Raw genomic sequence first — 18,270 nt, forward strand, 5'->3', positions numbered from 1 at the left:
TTTTACTGTATGCGCCTAATAAATATATATCTATGTTGAATATAAAAAAATTGAAGCAATAGAGATTGTGTTTAAATATAATATCAGACCAACTATTACGAACAAGCAAACAAAATTTATGTGTGGGTATGTGACCGATTTAATGCCATTAAAAACAATTACCGTGTAAATATCAACAATTAGCTATATATCTAACATAAATCTTATACAAGAATATCAAGAGAAGTTTCATATAAATATTGATTTACATGACAAATAAAATAAAATATCATCAACAAAAATTGTGCTTCGTGGCCAAATAAATTCTTGTAGTTTTCTAAAATGAAACTTTTACGGTGAAGCTTCTAAAAGTGAATTAAAGTCTTGTTTTTTCACAACGTTTAACCTAGTATCTTCAATAAACAGAGCTTTACCAATTATATTTATCCGTTAAGTGAGGACACCTCACATATATTAAACTTGTAATCAAAACTGATACTCAATCTTAAAACGCACCATATATTTTACTCTGATATGGCCATAAGAAACTTTTGACAATTTTTAAATTGAGTTGACTTTTAACCCCGCAAGTCCCACAACAATAACCCATCAATCTCTTCGCGCACATCATTGAACCTTTGACACCGTTTATCGAACGATTCGACACACCAAACACACGTCCACTTGAAAATTAATAACTTGGAAACCTCACTCACCCAATCTCCTCTTCTTAGTGTGAAAATATGGCCATCTCCTACGCCTCCCTGCTTTGTATTCGCAGATCACGGGGGTGCCCTTCGAAGCAACTTCCGCCGGCCTCCACTTCGACGAACACTCGAAGAGCTTCATTATAATGCACAGCAGCAGCGTTAACATATCTAATCCATGGAGTCTTCAAAACATGATCAACGGATCAAAGTATTTTGTCCTTGTCGGTGAACACACAAACACGCGACGACACTCTGTCATTACAGACCATTACTGAACCGCTCCCGGTCGCGCGGTTATCAGTTTGAATTGATAAAAAGTTCCCACTTCCTCTCGCGGCAGAGCCCAGAAAGGGTTTAGTCACAATCGTTCAAGATAACTTACTGGAAACATATGTATTATAACGACGCAAATGTGAAACTTTATAATAAATGTACCAAACACGATGCTGTTTTATACCTTATCATAATTATTATTTGACTTATTAAAACGTCTAAGGATTATTGATAAATCGGTAATAAATTAATATGAGGTAATTAAATAATGAATTGTGAGTTCCAATAACAAAAAAGTTTTTAGAGCAAAGCGCTATATTACGAGCACAAAGTGCGAGATTATGAGCGCAAAGCAGTGATTTAAACCATCTAGAACCAGAATAATTAAACTAATACATCATGGAGGAAATAATCAGCAATATTTTAGTAAAGGATGTATTTGGTTAAAGCGCTTTAAGCATATTCTACATATTGATTTTAGTGTTAAATAATAAAAAAAAATTAGTTGATAGTTGAAATAATATATGACGTTAAAATATTTATAATAAAAATATGAAAACCTAATAATATATACACTTATGCACTTTTTCAATATATTTTCTTCACAACACATAATTCAATTTAAAACATCTCATCCTAAATATTTATAAACAAAAAAATATTATTTATAAAACATAGTATACTGATTACTGTAGTGCAAATATAATATTTTTTTTATATAAACAGCAGGTTTTTATCCAAATTATCTCATATATGAACATATAAATCTTAAGCTATATTTATATCGAAATTACTTGACTTTAATAATTTAATTGAAGTTTTCTCCACCGTTTTAAAAGAAAATTCAAAATAAACCTAGATGCAATTCATGAAGTTAGTTGCGAATAAAACAATAAATATTTTTATAATGGTTTTAAACTTGGCTAAATTATTTATCAATTGTTTTAATCTACATATGTTTAATATTTATATATTTATTTAAAAATAATAAATTATAAATATAATGATATCATATTCCCTGATTTTATAAAATGCAATAATTCGAGCAGTGCATAAATATTGAGGATATGTATTAATAAAATTATATAAAAATATATAGTCCCATTCAAAATAAACTTATTTTAATTTATTATAAAAAATTACCATTTGAAGATATATTTCTGTGTTATTAAACCGTATATATATAGAAAAATGACTCTCCGTTGCTTTCGTAACTGTTTTACTGATGTGTATGTAGTACCCATTTAAAATGTATATATTAATATTAGGTTTAACGGAAACGATGTGGTTTAGTCCTGTTCATTCCGGGCTCTGGTTTTCCCGGGAAATACCTATGCTAAATAATTAAAACAAATATGTTTCACTCTACATCAACATTTATACTAGCACAATTTATCCGGGTTGTAATCCGAAAAAGCAGAATTTCCTCTAACAAAATATAATAATAATGAATTCTTTACCACCATTAATTTGCATAAATAATATATATTTAAAAAGCACATCTAGATTTCAAAGTAGATTTACACTATAAATAAACGCTTAAATTTTGATTCTTAGTGCTTTCTTCACTTAATTCATCACTGTTTGCGTCGCCGTCATAACACACATGTATCCGAATTACTTGTCAGCCGCACGGCGGCCATCTTGCCGGCCATGTTGTCTCATTGCCCGCCATTTCGAGTAAAAGCGACCACAGCGCGACGACGACGTAGCGCACTGGCGCATGGTGCTCGAACGAAAACAAAACCGACGATCACGTGATTACTGAGAGAGATGCTAAATTGGTCCAAGAGAAGGCAGACGGAAGCCGCGAGGGAGACCAAAAATACCACGATCGCATCGGCTCGTCCTTTTCCAACTAAGTTAATTATAGATGGCCACATGTGAGTCGCGCTCCTTTATGCACCGCTAAGTCTCGTGAACAGTCATCGTCGGCGTTATAATGAAAGCTCGTCAAAAAAGCTGGTGAATGAGAGCGTCGACCCTTTGACAACAATTGACAGGAAGTTTGGGAGCACTCCTCTGTGTGTCGTTGTAAACAATGGCTTCCAACGAAGCGATCTCAAACTGTCGATTATATGATATAAAACTTAGAAGATTAAATAAAGATCAACAATATTCTACTGTTATGATAATTACAAAGCAAATGGATAAGATGTTTAAAACAGATGGAGATGATCATAACATTTTTCTAAGAAATTCAACAAGTGTACAAAAGAGCTTTAGTTTTTAATTCCATTCTCATTTCCCAAGCTTCTAGATTGTAAATGTATACTGTTTTATTTTAAAACTTGCAGCGATTGTACTAATCAATTTTCACGGTCCTCTAGAGTGCGACCAATCACTAACGTTTAAATAAATACAACAAATATGTGTATTAGGAATTATGGTTATGTTTTTCTAGCCTATCCAACATTTTTTAGTTGCCATGAATATCTTAAGAAGCGCCACAATCTCTCAGTGGAAGTATCTTGATATTTGACGGCGGATTATGCGCAATAGCATACCCATGTTCTCGTTATATCAATAAAACATCAGCGCAATGTGCACGGACGCCATTTAGAGGGGGGGGGGGTGAAAGGCAGATGGGGGTGTTTGCCCCCACTTAAATTTGGCTAGAAAAATGCATGTCATTTAATAAAATACTATGAATCTTAATGAAATCGTAACATCGAAAAAACAACCACTGAATGGCCAACTTTTCCCATCATTAGAAAGAGCTGAAGTGCCCCTGATTCTAAATCAGAAATTCTCGGGCTATCCTCAAAGAAAATTTTAAAAATAGTCTCGAATATAATATCGTCTAGCAGGTGCTAGTGATATTATACGAGGCCGACTCAATTTCAGACGAGCAAATATCGCAGAAGCTGCCGCTTCTCTCTTCGCATCAACTAGTTAAGCTCGACGTCCGAAATCCAGAGTAAATTCACTTTGTGGACGATTGCAGCCTACGGAAGCACCCACAGACAACACATCGCAACCGTGCGCAACAAATTAAATAACAATTATATTTTCCTCACATATGACATTAAAACCAGGACAACGCTAAATTTACACTACACATTAGGGTCTGCTCAAAAAAATAAGTACCCTTCCACCGCATCTCATTCCCCTCATATACATACATGTACATATATTAACCCTTTAATGTATTAGTATACTCAAAATTAATTTAATTTATTAGTAATTTATTAGTATACTCAAGGGATAGCCAGACAACTGCGCTTGCGCCAAAAGAGGCGCATTGCACTCAGGGAACATTGAGTAAGCGTTTGCCCTATTATGCGTCTGAAAGTGTGAAAAAAATAGCGCATGGAATGCTAAATGTTGACTACCTCTGGTATTTTTATTCGTAGCAGCATTGTCTAAGATTTTATTTATTGTGTCTGGATCACTAAAATGTTAAGTCAGTGGTAAATTGTTAGCAATTACGTAAACAGGTTTTAACACAATTACTATAAACTTTAAAATATATCATTATATTCCAAGTAAAATAATAAAATAGTAATTAACCTGCTTTTTTAGTAAGCGTACCTCCTCGAAGTTTTCCAGACTAAAAAGTATTTATATCTTTAAATCTCTTTTCCTGCTGCTAATAGAATTTAATATTTTTTATATAAAATATCGGCTGCTTTAAAATGTGCCACTCACAAAATTAATCGAATCTCCTAATAACCTTGTTTCACATTGAAAGTTAATTGTATTATTTTTGGCTTTCGTTCAACTGAACTGGATGAAATAAGACAGAAACTTCTATTTCGCACACTTTTTAATAACAATGTTTTCTTTCTTAGTCATAAACCTAATATATCTTCAAATATTTAAAACATGTATGTTGATAAAAACGATTGATAAAATATAACATCAAAAATGCGAAATATGATGCTGTTAAAGGTAAGTTTATACAATTTTATATCATTCAAAAGTTAACGACACTTTTATCGGCTTTCGCTTTGAATCGTTAAAATCTTTAACATCCAAAATGTGTATGTATATCGTACTTGGACATATCATATATATATATATATATTTATTATTTTTTTTATAATATTTAAAAAATATTATTAACAACACTCCAATTGAGTAGGGATTTAATTTTCCATATAAATCACATTCATTCGAAAGCTCATAAAAGTTTATATCGGTCGGTGTTGCGTGCTCGAAATAATATTGAACCTCGAGTTTCCGATTTCTTTAATAATTATGGTTATTAAGTTAGGGTTTCGTACACTTTTCATTATTTAATAATACCTATAATGCGATGCGATGCGATGCGACACATGCGGGCATGGTAGCCTATTGCATAACGGTGATCCTTAGAATTGATCTCGTGTGTGTACATTTTACGGCGTCATAATTGTGCCAACTGCTCTCCAACTATTCCAGTTGGAATCTAATAATAATCGGGGAAAAGAATAACTACTTATTTGTGAATCAGTTCAAGAAATTTAATAATGCGACAAAAATAACTGATATTTTTCGGTTATCTTGTCCTTTAAGTTTATTAGATTATTTATGTAACGCTGAATAAGAATAACAAAAAAACAGTTTGTAGTAAAATCAAGCAGAGCCTGACTTTTTAACGACGCACAGTGGGAAATAAATCACAAAATGTGGCCGTTACAGGGTTCTAAAAATCTAATAAATCGCACCCAGGTGAGTGCATTATCCAGCTAAGCAGTATGCGGAAAAAGTTGCATTAATCTTTACTTCAGCATATTCTGTACAGAAGTATTTATTTATATATTATATGTTATCCGGTATTATTAAATTTATTATTTTTAACAAATTTGCAATTTTTTATTTTATTTTTTCGGTAAAATATTAGAGAGAATGTATACGAATTATATATACATTATGTATACAAGTAAGTAGATATCTTTTACATTTGAAAGAGAGAATAGAAAAAGTATATACAAATTTAAATTATATCAACCCAGTATCCATATATAAATTTAAATATCTAAATACAATTGTTCTTGTATTGCGTCGTGTAATCACGTTGCTATCACCATATACATTTAATACAAATAAAAACATTCAATACCCAGAACTGAAATATTGAAATAAAATACAGATTTTCACCTCTAAAAATATTGTTTATTTTAACAATAAATCAATCGAATTAAATGCGTGTTAAGAAAAATATTTTTTTTTAATGAAACGTCAAAGTACAACACAATATTTAGATAAATTATAATCTAAGAGGTAAATCACCTAACTTTATCACTATTATATAAAAAATAGTGATAATATTGCAATATAATTGATAATGATAATATTGTTATAGTTTATTTTTATCTGTGATATTGATTAAATAAAAAATATCCATTTAAAAAATCGTTGAATATAAAAATTAAAATTAATATGATACATATAACTAAATTTGTCATTAATTTATAAAATTGAATATTTTACTTATAAATAGTTATTTCGCTGGGAGAAAATTATGTGAAAATATAAAAAAAATTCATAATAAACGAGTTCGCAAAAATTTTGAATATACCTTTTAACAAATGTCTGCTTACTTAAGAAAGCCCAGAAGTGCATTTGAACACGCAGCACAATTTTTGATGTTATGCCTAATATTTTTATCTTAAATTTCTTTCATAAATTTTTATACATATTTATTTTTTATGACTTTCGAACACACAACACTTTCTGAAGTACTATGAGATAAAATACACTAAATAGGATAAATTTGCTTTCAGAAATTATTATTTAACTACAAACCCTTTTGTCTTTCCTGACATCGATTTTGCTCTGTATTTTGTTATACGCACATTTTTGATATAGAAAGATTGTATTTTATTGAAAGTTCGTAGAAATTCTTAAAAATATCATCACCTATGGTAGAGTCATTAATAGAGACAATATCAAGGAGTTTTTAAGTCACACTAAGATTTTTATCGCAAGCAGGAAAAAATACAACTACTTGCATCAATCCAGTAATATCTATAGTTTAATCAACTGCAATTGAAAAAGTCAGATATTTTTAAAATTTGAATTTTATATTTTCCCTAAGCTAGTTGCAATTTAATTGATTTTTACTGAAATAATTTTATTGACAGTAAAACATTTTAAACTTTATTATTTTTTTCTGGATATTTTTAATTGTATTACTATTTTTCTGTCAATAATTTTTTTTATATCAAATTTTTCACAATTTATAATTTATTTTGTACATGATAATTATTATCACGTAGCAAAACTATTGAAAACTGATGACACGTTGCTGTCGGTCATCTTGTTTTATATTTAAATGCTTATTTTTCAGTGGTCGAAACAACAGAATTCATTACCGGGGTCGCGGAAATAAATCGAGAAAACGCAATTTTTATTTTTATTATTATAATTAAATATATTTCCTTAGTTCACACGTATTAGTATACACCGTTCATACAGAGCGATACGATTAACAGAGTAACAAAGCATACGTAGAGTCTTTCATTTTAAAACGAGCACGTCCGAAGACGATGGATTAGAGCAATTATATATAAGATTCTTACTGAAATAGATTTTATTGACAGTAAAATATTTTTAATTGTAATAGTTTTTCTGGATATTTTTAATTGTATTACTATTTTCCTTGTCAATAATTTTTTTATCTCAATTTTTCACAATGTATAATTTACTTTGTGCATATACTATGCAAAAAAATTAATGTATGTACGTTATCAAATATGATATTTACGATTAATAAAAATATAAATAAATATAAACCAAATCCATAATACAAATAGAAACGGGCAAACAAAAATATAATTAAAGAAGTAAGGTTAAAACAAAATTATTAATATAAGGTTATTGACAAAATGAAACCGACTACAAATAAATTTTTTAAATAAAACTGCAACAAGCACTTTTGCGCAATCATACTGCAAACCCTTCGCTATCCACCATTTGAGAATCAATGTATAGACAAATTTTAATTTGGATGTTTTGTGTTAAATATATTAAATTTTGTGTTGTGACTATTTTTCCACGCCGACGATAACTTGATTTGATATATAATATGTATAAAAAAAATCATTTGCTGACAACTTTCACGCCATTTCAACTAGAAAACTTAAATATTGAATATTGTCATACTTTTGCTTAAATTATCAGGACGGGCAATTATTGAAGGGGTAAACATTGAACGTTTTTTAATTTTTGATAATTCATCATACGAGTAGGTGTAGGTGTAATAGTACGTTTTTAATAATTAATACAGATTCATTGATAGCAAGCAAACTTTTTTATTCTCCACCGAGTTCTTAAATTATAAAGTGATGCCACACAAGATTGCTACGTTGTAGCACGGATTCACATAGATTATGAACCAGTCAGCAAAACGAAAATTTTTGTTTGTCATATGAAAAAATCAATATTTATATGAAACGTAATCATTATAGTATTTTTTCATCCCAGTTTGTAATTACACGTTAACATAAATGTGAAACTTTTATTTAAATGAATGTAACGGATACACACGTTTGGTATCGCAACTGTCAATAAGAGTACAATTTACGAGCGTGTCGGGGGTCATTCGTTGTAATTTGATAATGCCCTGCTCGCACGTGACCGGCAAAGTTATCGTTACGGCCAAATCGCCATAATTGCACAAATAATCGATTTAAAATAATCACAATTAAAAACAACTATAAAATCACACACTTACCCATCACATTAGGCGGCAGGACATCTGTTGCTCTATCCATTGTCGCTTGATAATATCATCACATGGGTTTATTTATCTGCATTCCGAAAATGAAAAACAAAATGGCGTCATATTTTTTTTGACATGGCAACATACGCATTGTAATGAATGGAGCTCTGTTAAATATCGATCGGCTCTCGTAAGGGTTGCGAATGTAAAAAACGTTTCAGGATCGATATAGTGGCATTAGAGTAGCCGTTTGCACTCGATTGCGGCTCACCGTATAGGCGTAGGCTTTCGGGCTCCATTTGTGCAGGATAATTCCGAAGTCAGAGCGGAGCCTCCGTCGGCGAGACGGGGCTCACATTTTTGCTGGGAAAATACGCGGACGACTTAGGGGCGCGCGGCGAGCGACCCTCGCACGCGAGTTTTCACGATTGCGCACGAACACTCGCGAGCGTTTTCCTCGTTGATGGTCGAATGAGGGATGCGCGCGTTTACGGGGAAAACTTACGTGTTCGCGAACACGCAGGGATTATTTTTATAAATATTTTATTTTACTATCTTCCAAATTACTTCAAGTCTTGCGCGAAATAAATGCTAGCTTATTACTACTCCTCTCATATTTTGTTATTACTTTTTTAAATGCCAGCATATTATGAAAATATCATCCAAAGTTATTTACAGACTTAGATTTTGGAAGAGTTCTTTCTTATACAATTTATTACACACTAATATAAAATTTATTCTGATATGAAATAAGACGACTTCTATAAATTACTCTTTTAGGGGGGGAGGGTCTTCGGAAAGGATAGTTTGTAAAATGTTACAGTATAGTGTGATAAATTCACGAAAAACCAAGATTGCATTACTGACCGCACACGGTAACTCCTCTTATTATATTATGAATAAATTACATTTAACTTTAATGTTCAACATTCCTCTTTTATTTTTATTAACTGGCAAAATTAAAATGTTGACGTTCATGTTTTTTGACTGGAAATAGGTTTAGTAAGAACTTTGAAAAACGTGTAGTGTAACCCGATAGCATGGAGCTATGAATTTATAAATTTTGAGTGGGCAATTTACTGTAATGACAATGTACAGAATAACATATTTTTGTTGTAAACAATACTTATTAGTATTAATATACATATACATATATTTATTCAATATCATCAAAATATATATTTTATATATTGTATACGCTTGTATATTTGCATTATTTCTGTGTAGTGAGTAATTTCTTAGAAAATAATTTATTGTTATTTATTAAAAACTATTTTGTGGGTACAATTATGAAATGTTGTATAATGCTGAATATGGATAAATTAAATCCATATTGTGTAAATTTTTGTTATTATAATATAGTTTGTGTTTAGGAGTATATTAAATAAAACTAATGTATACAATTTAATTTAACAAAGATTTATTAATTTGTATTATATACAGGTACATATTATAATCTATAATACATTGAAATTTGTTATACGATATAAAAACATGAGTTTAAAGTTAATACATTGTCTATTCTATATCAAACAAAATACATATTAGTAGTATAATTACATTTGTTAGTGTAATATATATGTACAATATAAATCATACTGATGACATTGGCGGGGTTGGACTAATAATGAAACCAGCAGCTAAACTAAAATGGTCAGATCCAAAATATTCGTTTGGAATAGCGCCCATATTGGTGCATTCATTTTCAGTAGGAAGACGGTATCGCTCTTTCAATTGTAAATCAGATAGATTCCCTGAAGAATAAAATATATAATCTACAGTGACCCATTCGTCCTGATGAGTGGTCACTTCTCTCTGCATATCCGATTTTACAAAGTCGTACACCGATTTGAGGCTAAATTTATGCTTTATTCTACCTCTATTGAAGAAGGACATGTAAGTGTCCGATTCAAAGCTGGGTTCGCTGTCTTCATCGGATGAAATTACAATCGCCTTTTCGGAATGATGTAGCATCGAAAGTTCATGCTCTTTGATGTTCATGCCTCTTTTTCGCTTTAGATAAACTCCTAAATGCTGGCATAAATCAGTGATTGCTATATTTTTCAACCCCGAATGCTGGAAATGCACTAGACCTTCCGACAGCAACCGAATTACAGGACTATTTGGTAACGAATTGAAATCGCCTGTGATGATTATGGGCAGATGTCTTTGTCTATTCGATCGGTCCGAGTAGAACGAAAATCGGTCAATTTCCGCTAAAAATACTTGGACTTGAGCGAGTCGAACATCAGATCTTTTCGGATTGAATAGTAAATGTGTCGTGCATACGACAAACGGCATCGTTGATGCTATTTTTGGTTTCAATTTAGCCATCAATCCGATATTGTCACGGTTCAATATATCAGTGTTTGGCTGGCGAAACTCTACACTTTGCTGATCTATAAGATCAAATTTCTTAGTCTTATAAAATATAGCACAACCGTCCACCCTTATTCCAGTACGCTGCTTATATATATAGTCATAATTTAATTTCTTCAATTGCGTATTGAACAATTCCACGTGCGAAGATTGCAATTCTTGCAAGCATATCACGTCTGGATTCAACATTTTAATTTCATTATAGATTCTAGCAAATCTCATGTTCCAAAGGAGCGAGTTTTGCGAACAATTTTGGTATAGATACGAATGAAACTCCAATAGTAATTGAGCTAAGATATTATACGATATGATTCGAAAGGGGAAACCATTTTTATTGGCGCTTTCGCCGAGACTCGGATCCATATTTTCCCAATATCTCAATTTGGTGAAATCTCGCAATTCATTGTTGTGGTTGAACGAATTGTTGGATGAAGATGCCATCATTCTAGTGGGTTCTATTCTCCAATTGGCCATTGTGGATACGTCGACAATGTTGTTTTGAAAAGCCATGTTTGTGAATGTTTTTAAATGAGCCAATCCGTTCGCGTTTACATATCCACTGATGCGTTTGTTACTCCCGTTTCCTAGTCATATGTTAAACTGATACAAGACACAATTTCGTAGAAACTGCTTGCTCTTCATCATGTTGAACTGAAACATAAAACAAAAAAATTAAAGCGCTTCATTTTCATCCAATACAATAAATAATGGAATTTACACTCAAACGCCATTCTGCTATTAAAACATCCAATTTTTGTATGAAAGATGGTGATATTGTGCTACTGTAATATAACAAAAACACATATGAGTCATGCAGTGTTTAAACATATAGCAGCGGGAGTTAATAAAAACTGAAGGGTATTTTTTGGATATTAAATATTCCTATGAAACATTTTTATTTGTAATACTACATCACTCAGTTTTCATTGGCTCAACTTAAATTATATTATTTTTTTCAATAAGTATTGTAATTTTTGTAAAGCATATAACAGATTGTGTATTTGGAATTATATACAAAAGTCAATTGTCATTCCCAACAATTGATTAAAATTATTGCAATGGAACATCAACAATCACTAATATGAATGATTCTTTATTTTATATATTATGTTACATCATAAGTATGAACTTAATTTTGGTAAAATTGGCAGATGATGTTTGCCTCTGAACTACTCATAACAAGTATTACTAGTTAAAACAGAATCGCTAGATGTTATCAGCGGTTTTTTTAACTATATTATATTAGTTGGAATTCATACAATATACAGTAAAAGATGAACCGTATTTTATGAATCGTGAGATAAGGTATTTTGTTTTTTTATATTAACTATCTTGAAGTTTATTAGTACCAATATCAATCTTGCTTTAGTCTGGCTTTAAAAAAGTGACACAATTTATGCAATAAACTAATATTATCACATTAATGTATGTTAATTATACACAAAAACGATAAGCAAATATTTTATGATAACATTGCACAAGATTTTTGCTAAGCCAACTCAATTCCCAGGGGAAAATAAACGGAAGAAGAAGTAGACAAACTTCACATCTCGCATATTGCACCATAGTTAGTCTGCACTTCTATATTACACTATGCTTTAAAAATATGATAGCAGTCCTTACCGATATTACTACGGACTTTTGATTTGAAAGTATCAAACCGAATTTTGGTCAATAGGAGGGCGCAAAAACAAATATCACTTCTCAAAAGTCAAAAATTCACGACAAAAGCAATAAAAAAGTGTCAGCGCCGTCGGTTTAGATATGCTTCAATCTCACTTGTTGTAAGTCTATAGTAATGAAATTGAAATATTAAAAAACGACCACTGAGTGGTCAACTTCCCCCCCCCCTTCCTTGGAAAAAGCTAAAATGACTTACTTGACCTTATCACACATAAAAGTTATGTATCAATGGTAATAATAGAATACCCAAAAAGGTTAGTGATCTAGAGTTAAAGATCCGTAATTATAAGTACAGTAATCAATCGAAAATGAATAAACACGATTATTTTGTATAAGCAATAGAAGAATTTAAGCAAAAAATATATTGTTTTTAAACAGATGAAATTAGCACATGAGTTTATAAATAAATGTTTACTTTATTTTTGTGGCTAAATAACAAAAAACAACTTGTGTACACTGTTATTTACCCGTTAGTACTGTATAGTGACCCAGTCAACAATAAACGATAATTACATCACTCATTATATTTTATATTAGATGGTAGACGTTATCGAAAAAATAAAATATGTTGTTGAGAAGCTCATAATTAAAAATAGGGAATGTTTTGCTATAAATGTATGTTAGTGTCATGACATGTCAAAGGGCATTTGTCATTGAATAGCTCCATCGAAAAGAACAACAAACATACAGTTATTGAACAATAGGGAGAGAAAAAATGTTCCATTGCTTTCTTACAAATTTAGAGCGTGCGGCCTCGCTCCAATGTCACATATAAATGACAGTTAGAGAGCACAAGGGCAAAGAACGAGAACACCTCAACAACACGCCTTTCTTAAACGTCACAGGTGGTCTTAATACCGATTAAATTGTCCATTGCCTTTACATTTTTACATACGTCAAACGTTGAAATAAAAATTGAATATTTTGCAATTTAATGATTTAAATAACAATTATATATTCTTACAAAGATTATATTATAATAATATGTTTTTTTTTCTCTTTTATATATTTTTTATTTCATTTAATTGACATGACAGTTTAACACAGAGACAAATAAAAACATTTACTACGCCTATTTAACACACCGACAATTTACACAAACTGCAAAAAATTGAAATAGTATGAATAAAATAAATTATAAAGCATTTGAATCATTTAACCATCATGACATCGTCCGTTTTTCTCGCGCTCCCTGGAGCCCTATGCACCTCCCGGGTCTACACGTGCTCCACAAATCGCTAGAGCAGAAGCCATGTGGGAGCCTAGATTTGCTATAGCCAAAACTTGGCGGCACTTGAGTAACACTGTCGTGACGGTCTCTCGACTGGCAATCTTCAGGCGATTCGGACGCGTCGTCTCACGTCCGCCTTTTTAACAATGTAAACAACCATTAGTCATCAATAAGTCATTACTGCAGCGACTCAATCTATATCTAATTGCTACCCGGCACCATCCCTATCGCTAAAATGCCAATTAAAAATACTCCTTCACAGTACGCTGTAGGAACTTGAACTATAAAGTTCTGTCATTGTTCTGGTCCGATTTTAGTTTTTATTTACTCTGCTATATATTTTAACAAATAATTCTACAGATATAATATAACAATTTTCGACATTATCTTGGCGAATAACATTCCTAAAATTAATGCGATTTATTTGACCAAATAGCAAAAAGTTTTGATGATTCATATTTATTTTTTAATTATTGCAGATACTTCTTAAAATATATGTATATTATTTTACTTTTTATATTATAATTATGATTAGTTTGTTATGATTACTTACAATCTGACCATCTTGCCTTGATGCAAAAAGTTTTATTTAACATTTAATACATATACATATGTATGTACATACACATACAATTTGGCCATAATGGCGCATTGGGGAAACCTGCCATGAAGGTCAGATTTGTTATAAAAAAATAAAACACTATTATTTTTAAAAGTACATACAAAATGTTTAATTACATTGTGGCTGCGTCGCACCCGCACCGCGTCCCGCTGACTACTGCCCCCGCGACCGCAGTATTGCCACTATGCCACACGCCCTCCTGATGCCCTCATCATACATATTCCTCGAGATAGCGAGGCCGTCGTCGCTGTCGTGCTGGTCTGCGAACGGCTTCTTGGTCGGTTGGGGCCTCCTCTGCTGGGATTCGATGCGGCGAAGGACCGTATGCCTGCAATAGCGCACCTTCGACCAATCTGGTGCCATGCTCTTCCTCCGGGGCTCTTCTCAGGTCTAAGACGTGCCGTGGGATTCCGTCTACGATAACATTGGTTGATGATATCACGCCTGTTACTCGTCCCTTGGCCCACGTCTTCGTGCACGACGGTTGAGCTGGCTTGACTAGTACCATCTCGTTGACCTCAAATCTCGCCTGCTCCGTCGGTGGTTCCTCAACCGCTACCGCCGGGTGTCTCCATATGTATTCATGCACCATTCTTGCCGGTGCAGAGGCGGCGTCTTTTCCATCCTTCGGTGCAAGATTATACCAGAACACTGCCCGGGTCGGTGACACGTCACTTCTCGCAGCTGTTCTCTTGATTGTTCGGTGGTGGCGTTCCACAATTCCGTTTCCCTGAGGCCTGTATGCTGCTCGGAATCTTCTCCGAACATTCCATTGCTGACACAGCTCGGCTACTCGTTCGGATCGAAACGCCGTTCCGTTGTCCATTAAAAGTTCTTGAGGCGGCCCCCTTTCGGAGAATATTTGTTCCAGGTTTGTCGCGATTTCGAGCGCAGTTTCGGAGCGCAACTTTCTCCACAGTCCAAATCTACTTGGGCCACAATCCACAACTGTGAGATATTGGCACCCTTGATGGTGTGTAACGTCAATCGCTAGCCTGATCCAGTTTTCTTCGACTCCGAGCGCGCCTTCGTCGTGCTTCGTCGGGTGCGGGTCGATCAGCTGACAGGTTTGACACTGGCGTACGCACTGCTCGATCTCACCCCGGGTGGCGCTGGGCGCAACCATACGCGCGAGGTGGAGACTCCGCTCCACTCCAAAATGGTGCATATCATGCAGTTCTTTTATGGTGGCGACGCAGACTGGTTCAGCTCTTCTGACCTGGTCCACCCAGGACTTCTTGACTCTGGTTAGGGCGTCCGCTCGGTTTTTATGAGAAGGTACGAACGTGATTTTTACGACCATACCGTACTCATCAAACAGTTCGCGTAGGACGCCCAGTCGTCTCCTGACGAGCATCTCTGCGGCGCCGGACACTTTCGCCTTCGGTCCCGACTCACACGCGGAGTTCAGCCAACTAACGACCGTCGCCGAGTCTGTCAATATTGTTAGCTTCCGAATGCCCCATTTGACGGCCAAGTTTACTCCTTTGAGGACGGCATCTAGCTCTGCTACATTGATGTGTCCGACATCCGTGAGTTTCCGAAGCCAAGCTGCGTCCTCCACCACCTCTCCGTCGATTTCGAGCGCCACACCGTATGCAATCGAGCTCGCGTCACACCAAACTCTTCCATGCTCCGTTTGCGAAACGTTCCACTTCCCTCGCACTGGATCTTCTGCATCCACTCTGGCCAGGATCTCTCGCATAACCTTCTCTGCTCGTTTACCGATGAGGTCTTCCCAAGACGTGCCTTCGCATGCACGCTTTACGAAGCTGCAGGCCACTCTTAACCAATTGCCTATCGGATAATGGCCCACCAACTTTCCGCAGATGGAGAATAGCACTCGCCTCGTAATTTTATTTCCCCTCTCAAGCGTCGGAATGGCGTTTCCCCGCCTAAAACGAAGGTCTCCGTCTGCGTCCCGTCTCACCTCCAATCCCAGCACTCGTCCGCCGTCCAGGTTCTCCGTCGGCTTTGACTTTAGTCCGAATCTCTTCAAGAGTGCTTCTACTCGACTCGCTTTTACGATGCTCTCGTCCACAATTATATCGTCGATATAATTATCGGTCCCTCGTCGAACCTCCGCGTCCTGCGATAGTACGTACTCCACGATTCGACTCATTATTTTCGGAGCGCTACTAAGTCCAAAGCCGAGTCTCGTAAGGCAGTATGTTTTTCCTTCGAAACATACCAGCTGGTGGCGCCACAGGCTCTCGTCCACTTTGACTTGTAGATAAGCCGCCTTCAAGTCGATCAATTTAAGCGGTCCTCTCATTCGCCTCCACTTGCGCACAGTTTCGTCGCACGCAGGCGCTTCCATCCCCGAGTTGCACTCCACGAACTTGTTGAGTTCGCGATAATCAAGTACCGGCCTAACTTTTTGTTTATTCGGCTGAGCTACAGCCATCAGCGGCAAAATCCCTCTTTGTTCCGCCCTCCATGGTTGCAGCCATCCCTCGCCAATCCACTTCTGCATTTCAGCAGTGAACTTCTCACGAAGTTCCTCTCGTTCGACGCTGCTGTAGTGAGAGACGTTGTTCCTTAGCATCGCCGGAGGACCGTCTTTCCAGTTCCATGTCGCCGTCCATGACTCGCCATCGAACGCTGCGCTAAAATCGCGATCTTTGATTGTCGCAGGGGGCAAACTCGCAGCTGCGGCCGCTTCAATCTGTCTCTCACCGACTCGCACTCGCCAGCGCCTCGCGACCGGCGCAGACGACGATTTGCCGAAAAATCGCACACTGTCACCGCAAATCTGCACCCCCCCGAACTGCCGAATAACGTCCATTCCGCACACTATGTCCACGCCGGGCAGCAGATTTTCCATCGCGAGACACTCGACAGTCGTCGATTGACCATCGATCGTCAGATTCACTGTCGTTGTCCCTGTGCATCGCACTCTCGAGCCGTCAACTGTTATTACTGTCACTGCACTTGTCTTTTTTACTCCTGCCGACCGGCACGACACTATTGTTTGAGCGCATCCCGAATCGACGAGCGCACGGGAGGCCCGTCCGTCGATTGTCGCAGGGACAATCGGTAACGCCGCGACGTTCACTTTGGGAGACCCACCGGCGCACTGGACCTCCCGACCTCTTTTCCCGCCGGGCAATCGCGTTGAAAATGGCCCGACCCACCGCACGACCAGCATTCCACCCTCGTCTTGCAGTCTCGTTGCAGATGTGGGCCACCGCATCGGAAGCACTTCTTGCTGCCCCCTCTCCCCGCGCCGTCGTTCGTCGCTCGTCTCGCGCCGCTTCTCGCGCCGCTGACAGCGGCTCCCGCCGCCCCGACACTAGCGCCCTCCATGCTGGGTTGCCGCTCCACGTACTGCTCCAGGAGTGGCCTCGCGAACTCGACCAACTCCGACGGGGTTGCCGTTCCGCTCGCGTCGCGCGTCCCAACAGCGGTCGCCACTTCAGCTGGTAAACAGTGAACAAAATGGCGCGACAAAAAAGCATCGCTGTTGAGGCCTGCGACCGTCGCGAGCTTCCGCATCTCCTCCATAAACACTTCTGGGTGTTCGCCATCCCATTTCCGCTTCATCAGCATGGTGTAGGCCTTTCTGCCGTCAGGAGCGAACACCTTGAACAGCGCCGCTTTAATGGCGCCCACGTCGTTCTGCGCTGTCTCACTGAGCGCGTCGACGATGGTGCTAGCGCGTCCCTCCAGAAACAATGGCACGATGGCCGCCACGTTTTCGTCACCTCGGAGCTTCGTCACTCGCTCCAGCTTGGCGAAC

The 18,270-nt window shown here is 36.1% G+C and overlaps 3 protein-coding genes across 18 annotated transcripts in view; all 3 read right to left on the bottom strand.

The window, feature by feature from the left end:
* The window catches only part of LOC148234854 (uncharacterized), a 58,031-nt gene extending 48,938 nt beyond the window's left edge, over nucleotides 1-9,093 (bottom strand). For 7 of the 15 annotated variants that reach the window (XM_088186857.1, XM_088186843.1, XM_088186839.1 and 4 more), the window contains exons 1-2: nucleotides 2,569-2,680; nucleotides 696-1,070 (exon numbers count right to left, since the gene is read on the bottom strand). In XM_088186857.1, the coding sequence (XP_088042983.1) occupies nucleotides 696-855 (160 nt within the window). In that variant the 5' untranslated portion in view covers nucleotides 856-1,070; nucleotides 2,569-2,680. Of the gene's footprint in view, nucleotides 1-695; nucleotides 1,071-2,568; nucleotides 2,681-8,625; nucleotides 8,702-8,884 lie in introns of those variants that run through there. The other 8 variants (XM_088186858.1, XM_088186848.1, XM_088186840.1 and 5 more) reach the window with 3 other exon arrangements.
* Nucleotides 9,094-10,011: 918 nt separating this feature from the next.
* Nucleotides 10,012-13,513, bottom strand: angel (protein). Of its 2 annotated transcripts, XM_088185951.1 has the most exons (3): nucleotides 13,411-13,513; nucleotides 11,711-11,774; nucleotides 10,012-11,643 (listed from the first exon to the last, which is right to left on the bottom strand). In XM_088185951.1, the coding sequence occupies exon 3, from the start codon at nucleotides 11,500-11,502 to the stop codon at nucleotides 10,207-10,209; it is 1,296 nt and encodes a 431-aa protein (XP_088042077.1). In that variant the 5' UTR covers nucleotides 11,503-11,643; nucleotides 11,711-11,774; nucleotides 13,411-13,513; the 3' UTR covers nucleotides 10,012-10,206. The 2 variants fall into 2 exon arrangements, with proteins under 2 accessions (XP_088042077.1, XP_088042078.1); XM_088185952.1 differs by lacking the exon at nucleotides 11,711-11,774.
* Nucleotides 13,514-14,643: 1,130 nt separating this feature from the next.
* LOC148234856 (uncharacterized) lies at nucleotides 14,644-17,729 on the bottom strand. The gene is made up of 2 exons (XM_088186862.1): nucleotides 16,771-17,729; nucleotides 14,644-16,521 (listed from the first exon to the last, which is right to left on the bottom strand). Exons 1-2 carry the CDS (start codon nucleotides 17,722-17,724, stop codon nucleotides 14,740-14,742), a joined length of 2,736 nt encoding a protein of 911 aa, XP_088042988.1. The 5' UTR covers nucleotides 17,725-17,729; the 3' UTR covers nucleotides 14,644-14,739.
* Nucleotides 17,730-18,270: the final 541 nt, after the last annotated feature.

Source organism: Plectrocnemia conspersa, unplaced genomic scaffold (assembly GCF_051122295.1).
Source record: "Plectrocnemia conspersa isolate PC_06_02 unplaced genomic scaffold, ASM5112229v1 ptg000005l, whole genome shotgun sequence".
Lineage (NCBI taxonomy): Eukaryota > Metazoa > Arthropoda > Insecta > Trichoptera > Polycentropodidae > Plectrocnemia > Plectrocnemia conspersa.